The sequence below is a fragment of the Hirundo rustica genome, chromosome 4, assembly GCF_015227805.2.
Source record: "Hirundo rustica isolate bHirRus1 chromosome 4, bHirRus1.pri.v3, whole genome shotgun sequence".
Taxonomy (NCBI): domain Eukaryota; kingdom Metazoa; phylum Chordata; class Aves; order Passeriformes; family Hirundinidae; genus Hirundo; species Hirundo rustica.
The window spans coordinates 34551255-34568715 of record NC_053453.1 but is presented as its reverse complement, the minus strand read 5'-3'; the positions used below and the strand labels follow the sequence as shown (position 1 = coordinate 34568715).

The window sequence follows — 17461 nt, the reverse complement described above, 5'->3', positions numbered from 1 at the left end:
ACAGTCTTGGGGGTAGCTGAGTTTTAATACAGTTTCCTCAGCTCTTCAATTTGTGCCCCAGACAGTATCCAGACCCTGTCTCTGCTGGTCTGAGTACCTGCTCTTTCTAACCTAATACCTGCACAATGGAAACTCCATGAACTGGATGCAAACTGCAATCTTGCCTAAGAAGAGAAGACTCATCATCTTGGTGGACCCCAAGAAGCGCATCTGAGACCAGGCAACAAAACCTGTATCAGCCTGGCTTGTGGTGTGGTGTTCCCTGTCTGGTGGGTAGGATTGCTGGTCCCCAAGTGCACAGTTTAGCCCTTAGCTCAGCACAGTGAGACCTGGGCCAGGCATGGCTGTGTAACCTTTTGGGGAGCTTTGTAAGATGTGTAGCTCTGCTAAGTGCTCACCCCTGGGACCACTAACAGCAAAAAACTTCTCAGGCACATGCCTGTGGTCCTGGAACAAAAAAAAAAAAAGACTGCTTGCATGCAAAGATTTTACAAATTTGGTCATTGTGACCAAACTTTATTACCCATTTTATGGAACTGTGACAAAAGTCTAGGAATCAAGCAACATGGGGATCACAGAGGCTATTATGTTTATTGTGCTGAACAGACTGTGATAAACCATTAAAGGAACATTTTCAACAAGCAAGCAGTTTGAAGTACAATCATAGACAGCAACTTTACATGAAGAACAAAGCAAAAAGTTAGAAGACACAAGGAAAAGTAAACTGTAGTTCAACACCTTGAAGCATTTTTTTTTTTCCTGCAAACACACCTCTCTTGCAGAAATGGTAGAAGAGTTACATGTCCAGTCATAGTTAGCAGTGACCAATGACAGCAAAGAACAGTCGTATAAAATTTATCTCCCACAAAAATAAACTATATATATAAAAAAATTTTATGATGTTCTCACTGACTCAATGGCCACATGCAATTTTTCAGTCTGAAAAAATGAGGTATAGTAGGCCCTAAGAGGTAGTAATGTGTTTTGATTGTACTACAATATATAGAAAACGTAAGATTCAGTTCATCAGAGTGGTAAGTCTCTCAGAGGCTGAAGAGTGACAGACACACAGAGCAATTATTTCTGTGTCCTCCACTGAATACTGTGGTTTTAAAAAATGCAAAAAACTCCTCAGACCCCAAAAGGGACTTGCTAAGGCTTGATTTGACGCCCTTTGAAGATAGCAAAATTCCTGTTACTGCCTTCAAGTGACACTGGATTTGGCCTGTTAGAGCTGCTGTATAGCTGGGATTATTTCTCTTTCACTTGATATTATCATGACTAATTATAATATTCCAATCAGCTCTTTCCCAGCAATTTCCATCACTGAACCCTGTACAGTCTTTCGTGGAGGTCTGTATTTCTTGACACTGCCTCTTGGAAGAAGCCAGTAAGTTGTTATCTTGAACTGCATTTGGCTCCATACTAAAGCCATACCAACAGATGCCTTCCTGAGAAACTACCCCTGCTGGCCCAGTTATTTATACAATGGTACAAAGTACTGACTAAGAAAGAGAGGAAGAAGGGAAATAAAACAGAAATAGAGAAAATGAAATTGGATGGGGGGGGGGGAGAGAGAAAAAGAACAACAAAAGTGAGAGAGGGGAGAATAAAAAAAATCTCTACATAAGAAGCATTTAAAATAAATCTGGCTGAAACATATTACAAAATCACATTTGTGTAAAATACATGAAAATACTTGTCAAGTATTTTCTTACAATCTACTAATTTTTTTAAAAAACACATAATTGTGATTGCATTATGCAAAAGCTGAGCTTGTTGCTTCCCACCTACAAAGCTTCAAGTTTCTTTGAAGGTTTTTTTGTTCATTTTTTTTATTTTTAATACGAAAGTAATTTAAAATGTGTTCATTTTCCACAAGTTATTTTACAAAAATAATTTTGAATTAGGGATTAGTTGCAGTCCTAACTGTTTCAAACGTCTCAAAACTAATGCTGAAAGTAACAAGTTCATTCCATTTAAAGTCTGGAGGTAGGTCTTTGTCAATCAATTAGTCCATTTCTTTAAACAATTCCTTTGAGGTACAAACTTGGACAGTAATATTTAAACTTTACAGCTAAATTTTTTCTGTCATGTAGTGTCCTTGAAGAAAATTATCCTCACAAACCTATCAGCAATTCAATACAAAAATATATTCAAGTTAACAGTACATTACACAGAAGTCTATCGGAGAATAGAGTAAGTATATAAAATAAAACAAAACCAAAACCAAAAAATCCACACACAAAAAAAAAGAAAAAGGAAAAAAAAAATCAAACAAACCAAGTGAAAGAAAAACAGTCATGCTGAAACACAAAAAAAGACATTGCTTCCTTAACTGCAAAAAGGTTGAAATAGAAATAAGGGGAAAATGCAGATACTCATGATTATTTACCCAGTAAAAATTTCCTGCATTGAATGTGTATAGCAGCATGTATTTATCAGTCTGTTGAGTTATTTGTAAAAATCAGAGGTAGTATTGAATAGTGGGGTAGCATTGCATCTGGTGCTAAAAGTGCTGCTTCGAATGAAAAGATGGAGAAATGCCACTGGCACAGAGGTGCTCAATGAACCATCCTATGTCAAAATACATTGCTGAAAGTAATGCATGAGCTTAGCTGAGGTACACGGTGTTCGTTCTTACATTGTGATTGATGAGCAACGAGGAAAGAATCATTCTTTCAAAATTCTGGTAAAGGGCAAGTGGAATTAGTAGAAACTAAGCAAAAATCTGGATTTTTTTTGTTGTTGTTGTTGTTCAGATAAATTTATGATTAACTTCTAGGTACCTTTCTGTATGTTTTAAAACACTTTTGTCAATAAAGACTTGCTCATTAATGGTCTAAGAGTGGTGTCAGTCATTTTTGTTTCCATAGAAAACTCCTGTCTCTATGAAAGCTTACTCCCTGGCTTCCTATTATCCAGATGATAAGGACTGTTCGTTTTGTTTACTACTGCTCGTGCTGATATGTTTGTATTTGTAACTATACAACGTATCTTTGTCTTTCTTCCCTTTTGCAAAATTAAAGTACCTTTTTCATGTTGATTTCTTTCTTCTGATTACCAGCTGAGTGAAATGAAAGATCAGCTTCCATTTTTTTCCCGAAATAATAGTAAGTCTTAAAAAAAAAAAAAAAAAATCAAGTACAAGTCTACAAGAAGGTTACAAAAGAAAAAGGATAGCCTCTATCCCTATCTTTGGTGTTCTAAAACAGGGAGTTCACTAAGTAGGGAGTGGGTTGCTGGAAGTGTTGCAAGGCGTAAGTGTTACACACCCAGCCTTTCCTATTTCAATGCCCATTGTCATGACTATGTTACAAGTTTCTTGTTTATACACAGTGCAGTGAATGACATAAACCTGATTTGGAGCTCTTCTTCACCCACTCACCCTTACTTAGCTGCTCAAACAAACTATTAGTAGGTTAGGAAAATAGAAAACAGTAATTAAAAGTTGCATCGTTAATCTGTGTCCCCTTTGTGTTACAGCAGTTTTTCACTAGACCTGGGACTGTGAAGGGATTACAAAGAAGATGATTAGTCAAATCCTTTTTAAGGTTATGTGATTTTTTTTTTCCCCCAGGCAAAAGTGGAAAGACCATGGCAATAGAAAGTAAGTGGTCAAGGCAGTGTCTTCTCCCTTCAAAAGACCCAACTGCTGATGAGGTAGAAATTGCATGGTGTGATCTCCTAGTCTTCTTCTGCAGACTCTTGTGAGGACGTTTCTTCAGTCTCTTCCTAGAACACACAAATAGGAATAATAAATACCGTGGTGACCATGCGTCTTAGGCTGTCAGTTCAGTTGTCACTCATGCAGCTGGCAATTACCTCTTGAGCTAATGAAATGCCATTTACAGCTCCTGTGACATCTCAGGAAGCCACTCTGGGGAGGAAGGGAAGGTACCCTGCTCTCTGATCCCCCCACCTTGCCTTGCCAAGTTTTTCTTCTACTCCAGGAGATGCAAAGAAAAAGCATTCTGTGCCATGCTTTGTCATGGGCCTCTGATGGCCAGCAGACACGGGCAGCTAGAAAATGGAAGGCATTCTGAGCACACATCCAATCCTAAGCAGTTGCTCTTGGGAAGCCTTCTCCTCCTCACTGGCCCTGGTGCTGCTTCACATTTGCCTTCAGCAAGCCTGACCAAACATGATGCTCCTATTCTGCTTTTTTAAACAAATGTTCAGTACCTTTCAGTACATGGTGGTGAACTGGGGGCAACTAACCGTTCTAATAAAAGGGGCTGTCAATGAAAAATTGTTTTTTTACCAAACACTGAACATCGTCGCCTAAGACAGCACGTGAAAAAGATCTAGGAAGAAGAGGAATTCACCCCCTCAGCCATCTGGGACCTTTGAAGAATGACCAGCTTAAAACAGCTTATAACAGTCTTCATATTTTAATAGATTTGATTTTCCACATGGCTTCATTTTGTCTGGGTGGGTAACTGACACAATTTATAACTCTCTTCCTTTCCCAGGCCACTACAGTACACCATTCAGCAAATCTTGCCTCAAAGCTTGCCTGCCTTATACGACCAAACTTCCATTCATTAGTGTTTGAAACACCTCAGCTGTGAAGGGCTCCTAAATGCTACCATGTGTGACACTGCTGCGGAGGAGCGGCATCAAGGAAAAACACAGTGCTTTAATCATAGGCCACCGCTTACTGCAATCCCCTTTCTAAAGGTTTCGACCTCCCCCTGTACCTCCCTGAAAAAAAAAAAAAAGGCTGAAAAAAAAGCTGTAAATCCAGGGAATAAACATAACTATAAATGAACGGATGACAGCTTAAAAAATATAACCATAGCAGCATCAAGCCATGCAATTTCACACTGGTTTTGTTTAGTCTGCTTTGGGTTATGTGGGAAAAGTGAAAAGCATGAAGGAAATGCTCCCCCACACTTCCTTCATGCCCCCACCCCTGCTAAAGCTTGGGCCTCAGATATTTAGGCCAGTAGGTTTATACCTCTTGACAAGGAAACAGGCCATGACCCTGGGGTACTCTGTTGAGCACCAGGCACAAAGAAAGACGTAGCATGATCAAAGCCATGGATAGAGGAGAGAGCACAAAATCAAGCGTCAGCTGCCCTCTGATCTTGAATTTTCAATTCTTAAATCCAGATGACACTGATCTATCATAGAGATGAAAATCTTTTTCCTCACAACAACTACTGTCCATGTGTAGCTGGGTTGTATTCACAGCACTGCAACAAATATGATTCTCAACTCACTAAATGATCAAGCAAATTTTACTTTGTCTCTGATGGCACTGGGGAAACTGAGCTAACACTCCATCGAATCCTATTAATGCATTTTTCCTGCTTATCTTCTGTGCAGAACAGGACTGTTACAACATTTCAGTCAAGAAGAAAAATGGCATTTTCAGGCACCCACTGGAGGGCTAATTTCAGCTGCATGTGGAGAGACAAAGCAAAATATGTTGGTTTGAGCCTTGGCAATTCAGAACTCAGAATGATTGTGGCAAACCCCAGTTCCGCCTCCAAGCCAAGTATTTCAGTTAAAAATTACAACTGTGGGTTCTTGTGCTCTTAACATAATACAGGTAGATGTGTTTTGGTATTTGATGATGATCACGTTTAATTTCTTACAGCACTGTGGTCAGCCTCTGGTTATCATTTCCTGGAAGACAGCAGCACACGTGTGGGTGTGGAGCGGCAGCTCTCTTTGTTTTATGCTTGGCTTGTCAGGAGACTACTGAAACCTGATGAACTCATTTTCCATGAAGGTAGACTTCCGATCACAGAGTAAAGAAGGATGGGGGAGAGGCAAAGAATGTGAAAGGACACACTTCAAAGCTCAGCCAGGGTGGCCACAAGAGAGCTCTTTTTAGTTAAAAAGTTGCCCACTCTAGTGATTTTTACTATGACTCTCACAGTATTTTTTTTTCCAAGTAGCCCTTGTTGTAGTGACCAAGAAAATTAATGAGAAGCTTTTCCTACACACATTTACTTATGTTCATGCACATGTATCTGCAAATATGTGTACCTGTAGTACTGGAAGGATAAGAAACTAAAAATCAAGCTAACTCCCCAAATATGCAAAAATAAACTAATTATTGAAAATATTTGAGACTGACAGACTTCAAATTCACATCAGTGTTAGGAAATACTTTTTTCATGAACTAAAGCTTTTCAAAGGAAACAGATTGTTCATTCCTCGCAAAAGCCTAAGATAGCTCAGTTGCAGATGAGTGGTTTTAAGCCAACCAATCACGTAAATTTCTTGTCAAGACACTGATGGAGACATGCATGACTTCTGCTCTGAAGCACCTACAATTCAGACAAAGGGATACTACAAATCAGACATATATGCAGGGAAGGACCCAAAAGAAGAAGTAAGTAGAGGTTCCTAAAGACAAAAAAAAGGTGTATAATGCAGGAACAGAGAGGGATTTTTTGCACTTGTGAAAAACTGATTGCAAATATCAGAAGGTTGTGCAGCTGGGACCCTCAACCCAGCCCCTGCCTCTACAGCACCCCCCACCCCCACACATGCACTTTCCAAAAGATGGAGGGTGGGGCAGGCATCTTGAAAATTGCGTAACCTTTAGATGTTGAAAACTGGCTCTGTGCTGAGTAATTTCAGCCAGAGATTCACTGAAGAGCATTGTTTGGCACTGTCAGGGCACTGGACACCTCAGGAGAAGGATGCATACCAGTAGTAAACACTCTCCGGGTACTTGCAAGTCCTCACAGACCTGCCAAGATCGATGGCATAGCCATGTGTCATAGTCCCTGACTCAAAAGTTGAAGGAGGAACTGGAGCTGGAATTAAATACTTTGTAAGTCCAGATGTGTTTCCAATAAAGTTGAAGAGAAAAGAACAAATCAAGAAGGAAAGCATGGTCATTAAAGCAGACATTAGAAATCCAAGTCACTCAGAGTGTGATAGTCATGCAGAGTATAAACACAGCAACACCACCACAGGATGCACTCAGCCAAGAATCAAAAGGTTTGGGTTACCCCGATGCTTTAACTGAGGTTGTTCTCACTTCTTAGGTGCATTGACTTTAGTCGTGGAGGCAGAATGGTGATATGTGTTAATTGACCATAAATGTGCATCGACCCAGTTTTGCCTTGAATGGCTACTTCCCAGGTTGTTTTCTGCTGCAGCAATCTAGTGAGAGGCTGGGCCAGCAGACTGCAAAGAGAAACCTGAGAAAGCTTCAAACCAGGCTGGATCTGGGTAACAGGGAAGCCACAGCCATGAAGAGCTCAGGGAGAATAAGACAAATACTCAATTAACAGAGTGAGCACCCATATGCATAGCTCAGGCTTTACTCCTGCTGCTAAGACAATATCCCAGGTGACTCCCCATGCATTCATGTGTACATCCCCATACATTTATCCTCAGGGGCTGACTGGCACAGGGACCTGCTGCAGAGGCAGTTTTACTTGGCACATGCTGTCCTTGGTGATCCACAGCTCCCACATATGGTATGTTTATCCTGAGCTGCTACAGGACATAGCATGATATTGTATGACAAAGGCAGCGCACTGAGCCATTTCCACTCTTAGCTGCTGTAACTGCCCTGTCAGGCGGGAAGCAATAGGGAGCTGGAGTCTCTCCCAAAACAGAGCTGCAAGGTGGCTTTCTCCAAAGCTCCTAAAGCAGCCTTTTCTTGAGGGGCATCACTGCTAAGGGGCTGGCAGATGTGGACACTAGCCTGGACCCTCTTCTCTCACTGAGGTTGGCCTCCAACAGGAGAGAAAGGACAAATACTTTGCAATGACTCACAGCAGGTATCTGCCCACAACAGGGCTACTCTGCAGGGGATTGGTATCACTGTTGTTAGCCCTGATTTAATACTGGTGAAGGTAAAAAAAAAAAGGAGATGGAGACAGGACAGCAGGTTTCAGTTAGAAGTGCTGTCTGCAACCAGTATGTTTATTTGGCCTAGCAACACCGAATTTTAAAATACGCCAACCTTGGTGGGATCTGGTTGCCTGAAGATAGCACTTGAGGCTGTTTTAGATGCCCTGGGTATCTCATCTGGTAAAATAAGCCAGAAAGGTGTTGGTCTCTTGTGTCATGCTCTCCTTCTCTGTTTGGATGCCTGCGATCCCCTGGGACACCTGATGGGCACAGAACAACTGTGTCAAGACGTGTGGACCCATGAACCCTCTCCAGAACTATGAAGTTGAATCTCTGCTTTGGAAGCCTCGCTACTGTGGAAAAACAAACTGGTGCCAGACTTTTCAGTGCTGCTCAGCAACAGGATGAGGAGCAACGGTCATAAACTAAACCACAGTAAGTTTCACCTCAGTATGAGGAAGAACTTTGTTATGCTGAGGGTGGCATAGCACTAGAACAGGCTGCCCAGGGAGGCCATGGGGTCTCAGTCTCTGGAGACTTTCAAACCCCACCTAGACGTGTTCCTGTGTCACCTGCTCTAGGTGACCCTGCCTTGGCAGGGGTGTTGGACAGGATGATCTCCAGAGCTTCTTTCCAACACAAATGATTCTATGATTCTGTGATTCATTGCTAAACCTCAGAGGTGGTACCATCCAGAATGGAGCTGTGCCACAAATGATTGTATTTAAACATCAGCATCTTTTCATATCAAAGTCATCCCCTGATCCCAAGATACTTCTTCCCCATGACATCCCGTGCAGGTGAAATGGAACTCTAGCTGCTGCCCAAGACCTCCATTTGGTGATCTTACATTTGATTGGTGCAGGCTATTTTTTCTGGAATTACAAGCAGCCAGTAGCATCCGAGTGGCCTGAAGAACAGACATACTTAGTTTGGTCTGTGTATGTCCTCTGCATTCTTTTTTTGGTTGACCCTCACAAAGTGATAATAACAAGGCCTGATGATAAAACAATTGTTGATGTTTGAGAGGAACATTCCCCACCTGCTGAAAGGTAACTGTGGCATTTGTGTTAAAATGTTTGTTCTGTTCTAATACCCTGGTCAAAACTTCCAGCTCAAATGTCTTGGTCTCATGAAGCTCATTGGCAACTCAGTTTTTTCACCTTCTGCTCATGAATTTCTGACCTGCAGATTAAAAAAACTGAAACCCATCTTGTGAAATGAACTGCAGGATCATAGTAACGCTGCATAAGGAGGCTCTGAATTTGCTAGAGATTTTATTTTCTAATGAAGTATTAGCTATTGGCACAGATTTTGATGGCTGCTTTCTAAGCCCAAGAGGGTATGCTTGAATAGATATGTCAAAAAGAACTGCTGAAAAGAGCAACTTGCAAACTGTGAACCATTGTCTGCTGTTAACATGTCTGAAATCCCCTGGCATGCAAGCTAATATGTTCAGAGTCGTCCCTGAAATATAGGAATAGCAATAGATGGCTTCTAGAGCAGTTGCTAGGGCCAGACAGCTGAGACAGTGCCATCCTGACTGCTCCACAGCCAAAGCACCAAACTGCTTTAGAAATTCTTACAGCACTAACAGACCCTCTGAGTAGGTTTGGTCTGCATGAAGCTTAGGGTGGGATCTGCTGCTTGGAGCTCTGCACTCTCTGCAAAGCACACTAGCAAACTCGTGACAGGTGTCACTCAACTGTAAGGCAAAGTTTAACTCCAGAAGCTGGATTCAGAACTCAATTTGTTGCAGGTATATTTCACATGTCACAATGAAAGCATTTATTAGGGCAGAAGAGATCACCTTGACTATATACAGGAAAGGCCATACAACCCTTCCTACTGCTGGATTAAAATATTATTTTAAGGAGTTATTCCTTAACTCTGTATCTAAACACATATAAGACAACCAGACCACAAGCAAGCAATTGCTGTGCACTGCAACTGCTAGCATGCTATAAGGAGCATAAATCCTTTAGCTTGGTGCCTAACAGGACAGTTAAAAACTACAGAGCAGTTCTGAGACTCCCTGCTTTCTTCTACCACTATTTCTGCAATCACAGACTAAGGCATGGGACAGCCCTGGGAACAGTGAGGAAGCAGGTCCCCCCAAGGAAGTAATACTTTCAGTACTTAAATGACATTAAATATAAACAAAGAGACAAATGGACAGATGCAGCTAGTAGGGCAGTTTGGGGTTGAGATGTAGAGACTGGAAACTAACATTCTTGCTTTAAATGTGTAAGTTCCGATTGACCTAGCCTCTAATAGCCCACTTCATTATGTAAAGATGTTGGCCAAAAGACCACAGATTTGGCCATAGCATGATGGCACAGCAATATTTAGATGCCAGCAAGAAGCCTTGCTGAACTGCTGCTTAACTTTCCCAATGCCCAAGTGCTTGCTGGTGAGCATGTGCAGAGCTGCCTAATGCTCTTGGAAGCAGTCTAAGGTCTATAGAGTATCCTAAAGTTCAATTTGACTTAGTGAGTCCTCAAAGTTTTCACACTTGGAAAGGCAATGTATAACAAACAGCAAAAATAAGACTTTTTAATTTTAATAAAATTGCATACAGGTACGCAATAGCACTGGATTGGAAATTCACACATAGACTTGTTTTGAAATCCCCATGCTCTCTGATTTGAAGCAGATATTTCAAGATGGGTTTTCTACTTTCTAGGAAGAAGGCTCCCCCCTAAACGTTTGTGTATGGAAGAGATGCATCTTTCTTCTGTTAAAATCACCTCACTTTTATATAAATAATCAATTACTCTGTGAAAGACAGAAAGGGAGTAGAGAAAATAAAGCCAAAACCTGCAGGTCACCAGCCTGTGGTTTTTCAGCTGCATAGTTAGTAAGCAAATTAAGTGTGTCCTCTCCTTTTACTGCTGGAATAGCACTGCTTGACTAGCAAAAAGGCTGCTCATGGGGATTATTGGATAATACACATCCCCAGCTGTTGGAGGAAGTGAACTAGCTGAGGCAGCCAGAGTGAAGTTGATGGGGCTGTGCTGGGACTTAGCTGGTAGAGGTCAGAGAGAGTTAACCATCCTTACGCATACAGAAACCACTTCTACAGATCCCCTTCCTCTGCTGGAGGAAGCATCTTGCCAGATTTGGCCAAGTTTTGTTCCTTAAGCAACAGGTTCAGCCGGAGGGGACCAAGACATTGCCTAGGAGGATTCCCACAGGACAGGACAGGACATTTCTCTTTACGTTAGAATAGCTTACTTAAAATATACATTCAGATCTATTCTTCCTGTTAGATTAAGAGGGAATCAAAACCATTTCTCTATCTCCTAGCTTATCTCCCACTAGGAGAACTGTTTGATATAATGGAGTGATAACGAGGCTGTGGTTACTTTGAGAGGAAGGGCTTATCTGACACAGGAGTTTTAAATCCAGGAGGGCTCACACTGAGAACTTCCAGAAACAGGAATTAGGCTGACTGACATTTAGTTAACCTAAATGTACCTGCCTTAGGTTCTGCCTCTCAATTTGTCTTACAGATGATCTTGAACGAACTTCAGCTTTAGGTGCCCAAGTTTGCCATGGATTTTAAAGCAGTGCTGAAATTAACTCAGCAATGAGGTTCCTGCAAGGCAGCAAGTCAGTGCCAAAACCTGAGTGGCTGAAGCCTTCTGAAATTGAGACTCAGCTAAGTTACATCAAGCCAGATTTCTTAAACGTCTTTTGGCATCTGAGTACTGCAAGTGCCTTTTTGACCTAAGCAGGTCAAAACACTTTGAAAAAAACTATTCCCATGTGATTAAAAGAAGACTGAAAATCTTCACCAAAATCTCAGTACTAGTCAGAAGAATTTTGCAGCAATCGCCATTTAAAGTCTGCAAAGCACAGACCTAAAGTGAAAATGGTGCTCGAAGCAAATGCGGGTGCTATGCAACACTGACAGAGATGTATTTTGTCTTGGAGCGCTTCAACGCTACAATATGTAAACATTTCTGATGGGAAGGAAATAAAGTATTAAGAAAAAGAGGGCAGCGGTGCTGTCATATACATATACAACTGAGCTGGATTGACCCCAACTTTGAGAAGCTGCTCTTACAAACCTCTTGTGGATGCTGTAAACTGGAGGAGTGGTAAACTGCTCTGCATTCACAGCCAAAATCCAGACTGCAGCATAAGGCAAGCAAAGGCTCTAATAATAGTCTCTAATCACTAATATTTGTGTCCATAATTAGATGAAAGAATTAAGAAAGGTGGATGCCAACCTTAAAAATCCTTAGACTTGCCTAGTTCACTGAAATGCTGTGGGTGACTCTGTTAGCTCTGCTTTCTTGTGGCACTGGAGATGGAAAAGCCCAGAAGGATACTGGAGCCCACATAGATAAACCTCAGTGAATCTGCCTTCCTCTTGAGCCCTTGAGGTACATGAAACAGCACCAGTTCCTCTTCGTATTTTATGCTGAGCAGTAGAGGAAGGACTACAGCAATGATCTCCCAGAATGGGGTATGTAAACACTACAGAGGCTTTGAAATGGAGGTCAAACCCACATTGTTCACCTTTTGCCCCTTCCCCCCCCACCCCCCAAATTTAAAACATGAAAAGGAAAATAAAGCAAGGCCTGTTATATTTCTATTCTCCATTCTTTTCTCCCCCTAAAAACGATCACTTGTTACAGACAGGAAGCAACTGCCAAAAGTTGTTCACCTTCAATCCTTTATCACTTAAAAAAGCATTGCGGCTCTGACCGCAAAGCCACTGGCAAGAGTAGTTTGGGAAGAGCTATCTATCTACAACTATAAATAATAAAATAAAGGATCTTCCCTTTTGAATCCCAGCTGAGAGATTTTGCCAAGTGATCAAACTTGTCTGAACCTTGGAGCAGCAGCTTTGAAGTAATAAGAAAGAGATTGAAAACTTGCAGCCAAGAGCCGCACACACCTCATTAGGGTCCAGCCATGCGGGGAGGCCAAGCAGCAGCCGCCGGGCCCAGCCCCTTGTACCCGCTGGAAAGGGGCTGTGGGAAGGGGAGATAAAAGCGCCTTTCACAGTGGAAGTGCACTGGTGACATTTTTACGAGCGCCAGCCCCGAGGCTGAGCCGGCCTTGCCACGCTGCCGGCCGCCGGTGCGGCCTCAGCAGAGCAGGGCGCGTGGGCTCTGCTGCCGCCGTCCTTGCTCTCCGCGGTCTCCCCTGGTTTTTCTCATCCCTTGATTTTTTGTTTCTGAAGGAGTGAGTTTAACATACAGGGCTCTACCTTGCCCTGGCCATTCTCAGAAAAGCCCTCCAAAATGAGAAACATATTTCTTAAAGATAGTGAGCCAGGCTCCCTGAGCTGGTCCAGCACAGTTCACATGAGACTTTCTAGTGTAATTCAGAAAAAGATTTTTAACAAAAAAAAAAACAAAAAACCCCAACCAAATCAAAACAAAAACAATAAAGCTTAACAGACTTGTAAAACGCTTTTCAAAATGTCTGAAGATTTTGATCATGGATTTTGCCACACAGACACTGGCAAGGCTGCGTGCTTCCAGCAATGCAGAGTATTTAACTTTGAGAGCAGAAGTTCTGGGTTTAATTTTCAGTTTCAGACTAAACAGCAGGTCTGCAGTGAAAGGCAGGCGACAGCTCTTGAGCACAATGGGGCAATGGAAATGCTTCTCTTGCAAACTTTACTGATTGTGTAACCATGGAGCACCTCTTTGTGCAGACAAAAAAGCAAAATCAGAGAGGTTTTAATAAACTCCCCCCACCCCTTCCCTTTTTTACTGCAAGAATTCAGATGTTATTTTATTATGTAATGCTGCAGGCTAAAAATATATCCCTAATTTAAACCACCTTGCCAATAAATCTACAAATACCAGGTAATCCAAAAAGGGCAGTTATGGTTTAATGACATACTCTTCTTGTCATCTTAATATGTTCAACTCCTAAAGGATTTAGAATGATGCATTTAAAGGTTTTTTTCAACTTCTTGAATATTTCACACAATCTGGTGGAAAGTGTGAGAAAGTTTGGTCCTCCTCAGCATAGAGCAACAACTCAACTTTTCTAGATGCATCTGTGCAGCAATCCACAGGACAAAGCTCTCAAAGCAAGATAACCTGATTCAAAGTGAGTGAGGGTCTCCAATTTAATAGATAATGATGATTTCCTTTTGATTATAGAATCTTTTAGGGGAAATTCTTTTCCAGTTGAACACATATACATTCTATAATCAAATCAGAGAAGGTATCCTGGTGGAAACTTGTGTTCAAAACATATTTATTTTACAACTGAGACAGATTTACTGCAATTTATACCTCAATGTTAATCTGTTCTCCTCTTTCTAAACATAAAAAAAATACTAATATAAATTACAGTTAATGCCTCACTATATAACACAGTTCTCAGGAGGCTATTGAAGCGATGTATGAGCCCCCTAACTTACTGTAACTGTGTCTTTGATGTTCTGATTTCAATTTCCAGAATTTGCTTCAAAGTAAGCCTGAGAATCAGGGAAGGGGAAGTGGGTAGAAGCCATTCATAGGGCTAAATCTGCTATCTCCCAGGTCCTAGAGCTCACATGCTCCTTTCTTCCAGACTCAAGTCTGGTTTCAATGGAGCTCTCATTTTTCTTCCCACTAATCCTGCCGTGAGATCAACCATTGGTAACTATGAGAAATTAAATACCAGGATGTGGGAAATCTGAGATCTGAATTCAAGCAGAATGTGGGTGATTCATTTTTTAATTTCTCTCCTTCTCTTTTCCCAGGGTTGTTGTGTGGTAAATAACTCTTCAAACCTGAGGTCAGAGATCAGCGCTGAATAATGTGACTACTTTGACAGAGCAGAGACAAAGCGAGACACCGGCAATATTATATTCCCTCTCTAATATAAGCATTAGTCATTTCTATAGAGATATTTCAGCCAACATTTTCTGAAAACATTCTGGAATTTCCAGAAATGCTTTACAGTGGGATCAGCAGCAAAACTTCATCATAGTGATGCTCACCATCTGCTGGAGCAGACTTAATAAAAAATTTAACATTTCTTACATTGGGATCCCGATGAAAAAAGATCCATGAGAGAGTTTGTTATGATAATATGAACGCTACAATGCTCAACAGTCAGGCAGTAGCTTTTAAGGACTTTTTCATTCCTCAGTGTGAGAAAAGCACATTATTATATTTATTTAGCTCCTGTAAGGATGAACTCAAGATGGTTACAGACACTAGACTGTGCAAAGTTTTAGATTCTTCATGCACTGTTTGGTGAAGAGCTGATGTCTGAAAACCACCTATGTACTTCTCTAGCCTTCACCATGAAGTGCCTAAGACCATAATTCTCACTGCATGGTCTACCATGGTCTACCCATGAAGTTGTGATACTCCTGTACTTCTTATTGTCTACTGTCACAGCAGTCCCATGCCTACAATATCCAATGAGCAATCAATGGCCATGAGCTCTGAATGGGCCCCCAAGCTGCACCCTGCCTGTCTTGGACTGTGTTTGTCATCTGGCGTGCTTCACTCCATCTCAGCACTAAGGAACAGTACAGTGAGAGCATCTATGGAAGTGATATAGAATAGAACCAGGAAAAATAATTTTAAAGTGTCTATCACAATTGTTTCACACTGATTATGAATCTTTCACCTGAGTTATCCTCTCTGAACTGCAAGGGAGAAGGTAAGCTCATAGGCTCAGCCTGTCCATCCTGGCCGTAATGTTTGGCACAGGTGCCACAAGCTGAGGGACTGCCCAGGGGGGCCAGATGTCATGCTGGGTAGCATGACAGCATTGATTTCAAGGAACTAAATTCACAAAATACCACAAGTGGCCCATAGAATACAGTCAGAGTAGCTAAAAAATTCTTGTTATTCTTCTATCCTAAGACTGTTCTTTTGGATGATAAGTGGGCCTTACAAAATTTCCCAGATGTCAGGGAAAACCCAGAAAAAAAGAATATATTGTCTTCTTATTGCTTCCTTCCATAATATGTTTAAATACATTAATAAGGGCTGAGTTTACTGCTCTTTTTCCTAGCCTAACCTTATTAGTGTTACTAGTTACTAGTGTAACTATCTATCTGAGCAAATTATTTAATAGACAAACCCTGCATTTTCAGTAACCTTAACTTTGATTTTTATCTGTGCTTACCTTATTGCACATCCATCACAGTATATTTAATATTTAAAATAAAATTTGCAACAGAATTTATATGGTCCTGAATTGGAACAGCAAAGATAGAGCAATTTCCAAGAATGCTTACACACATACATTTGTTTCCCATGTTTTTCAGCGCAACAAATGAGCAAGAATACAACCCTAGAGTATCTTTTAATAGTATTTAAGTCAGGGAATAGGGCTTCTTTCACTGGCTTCAGCTGAATGTGGAGGGACAATAACAATGCTGACCATTGAAAATGCAGAGCCCTTTATGAGAAGCTCAGGAACGAAGCTCTCACCAAAAGCACTTTTCCTCCTGTGCAGCCTTCTGCACCTCATCTTTGCTATTTAGCATTTTGATTATTTTTATTACTGTAAGTACACAGAGTGATCACGCTGGTAGTTTCAGCTTGCTGAGTGTCACTCAGGGAATATCTTAAAACAGTCCTAATTTTCAGGGAGTAACCATATGCTAGTGAGAATCTTGTATGTCTTGCACGTTTTGTATGAAGTAAGATACTCAAGTGTTAGCAGCACTGACTCTTGCCACGCTTGAAAACCTCAGCCAAAATATGTAGGATGTGTATGCAAAAGTAGCACTGTTTAATTTACTCCTGACTCACACTTTTTAATCACTGCCTAGCCATGTTCCTCAATGGTGTTTCCCCCGTACACACCACAACCCCTTCTCTTCTGGCTATTATTAGTGAGATTTTGGTTCGTGTCAAATCAGAGCCAAGTTCTGAACTGGATGGAGTACCTCACTAAACACCTTTCTGTGGCCACAGCCATGGGATCAAACACAAAGCCACCCTGCCCACAGATGTTGCCCACCTGCCTCAGGCTTCTTCAACAAGCAAGAAGTGGGGAGGGAAGAGGTAGGGAGAGGTTGAAGAGGAATCCTGCTGGCTTATGGAAATCTTTTAGCTCACCCCCTCATCCTCTAGCCTTCTACCTGCAACACCTACTCTCTGTGCTATCCAAGGAGTGGCTTAACAGCTGTAGTCTCTGAAGTTTACATCCCTGCTTTTAGGGTCAGGTCTTGCCCAGCACACTGGAAAAGTGCATGTCTGTGTTGAATGACATGACATGATAGCATGTCTGTGTTGAATGGGCAAATGTGTGACCAGTGCTGCATTCAGAAAGCTGCCTCCTGCCCTAGAGTTTGCCTCAGGGAAATAAATGGGTGTTTGAGCTGTCAAGAATCCATTATTGTTCTTGTTCAGAGATAACAGATCCTCCTACATTGAACTAAGTCACAGAGCTTCTGCTCTTTGATTGACTCATAAACCGGCTGACAAGGCCATGACATCTTCAAGGGGCACATTGCAGCAGGCAAGACTGAATCCCCTAGATAGTCCTTCACAAGCCATGAAGAAAAAAAATCTTGCTAAATCTGATTCTTTTTTTTGTCACATCAGATCATAAGTGATAACCTTTGATAACTCCCTTATATAAGAAAGGAGAACCAGCACCTCAGTTTTAGTGGAAGGGGAATCAAGACACTGTG

General features: G+C 41.5%; 1 protein-coding gene across 1 annotated transcript in view; it reads right to left on the bottom strand.

The window, feature by feature from the left end:
* Positions 1–566: 566 nt before the first annotated feature.
* The window catches only part of HMGA2 (high mobility group AT-hook 2), a 113016-nt gene continuing 96121 nt past the window's right edge, over positions 567–17461 (bottom strand). The window contains exon 5 of the mRNA XM_040063491.2: positions 567–3735. Within this exon, the coding sequence (XP_039919425.1) occupies positions 3688–3735 (48 nt within the window). The 3' untranslated portion in view covers positions 567–3687. The remainder of the gene's footprint in view (positions 3736–17461) is intronic.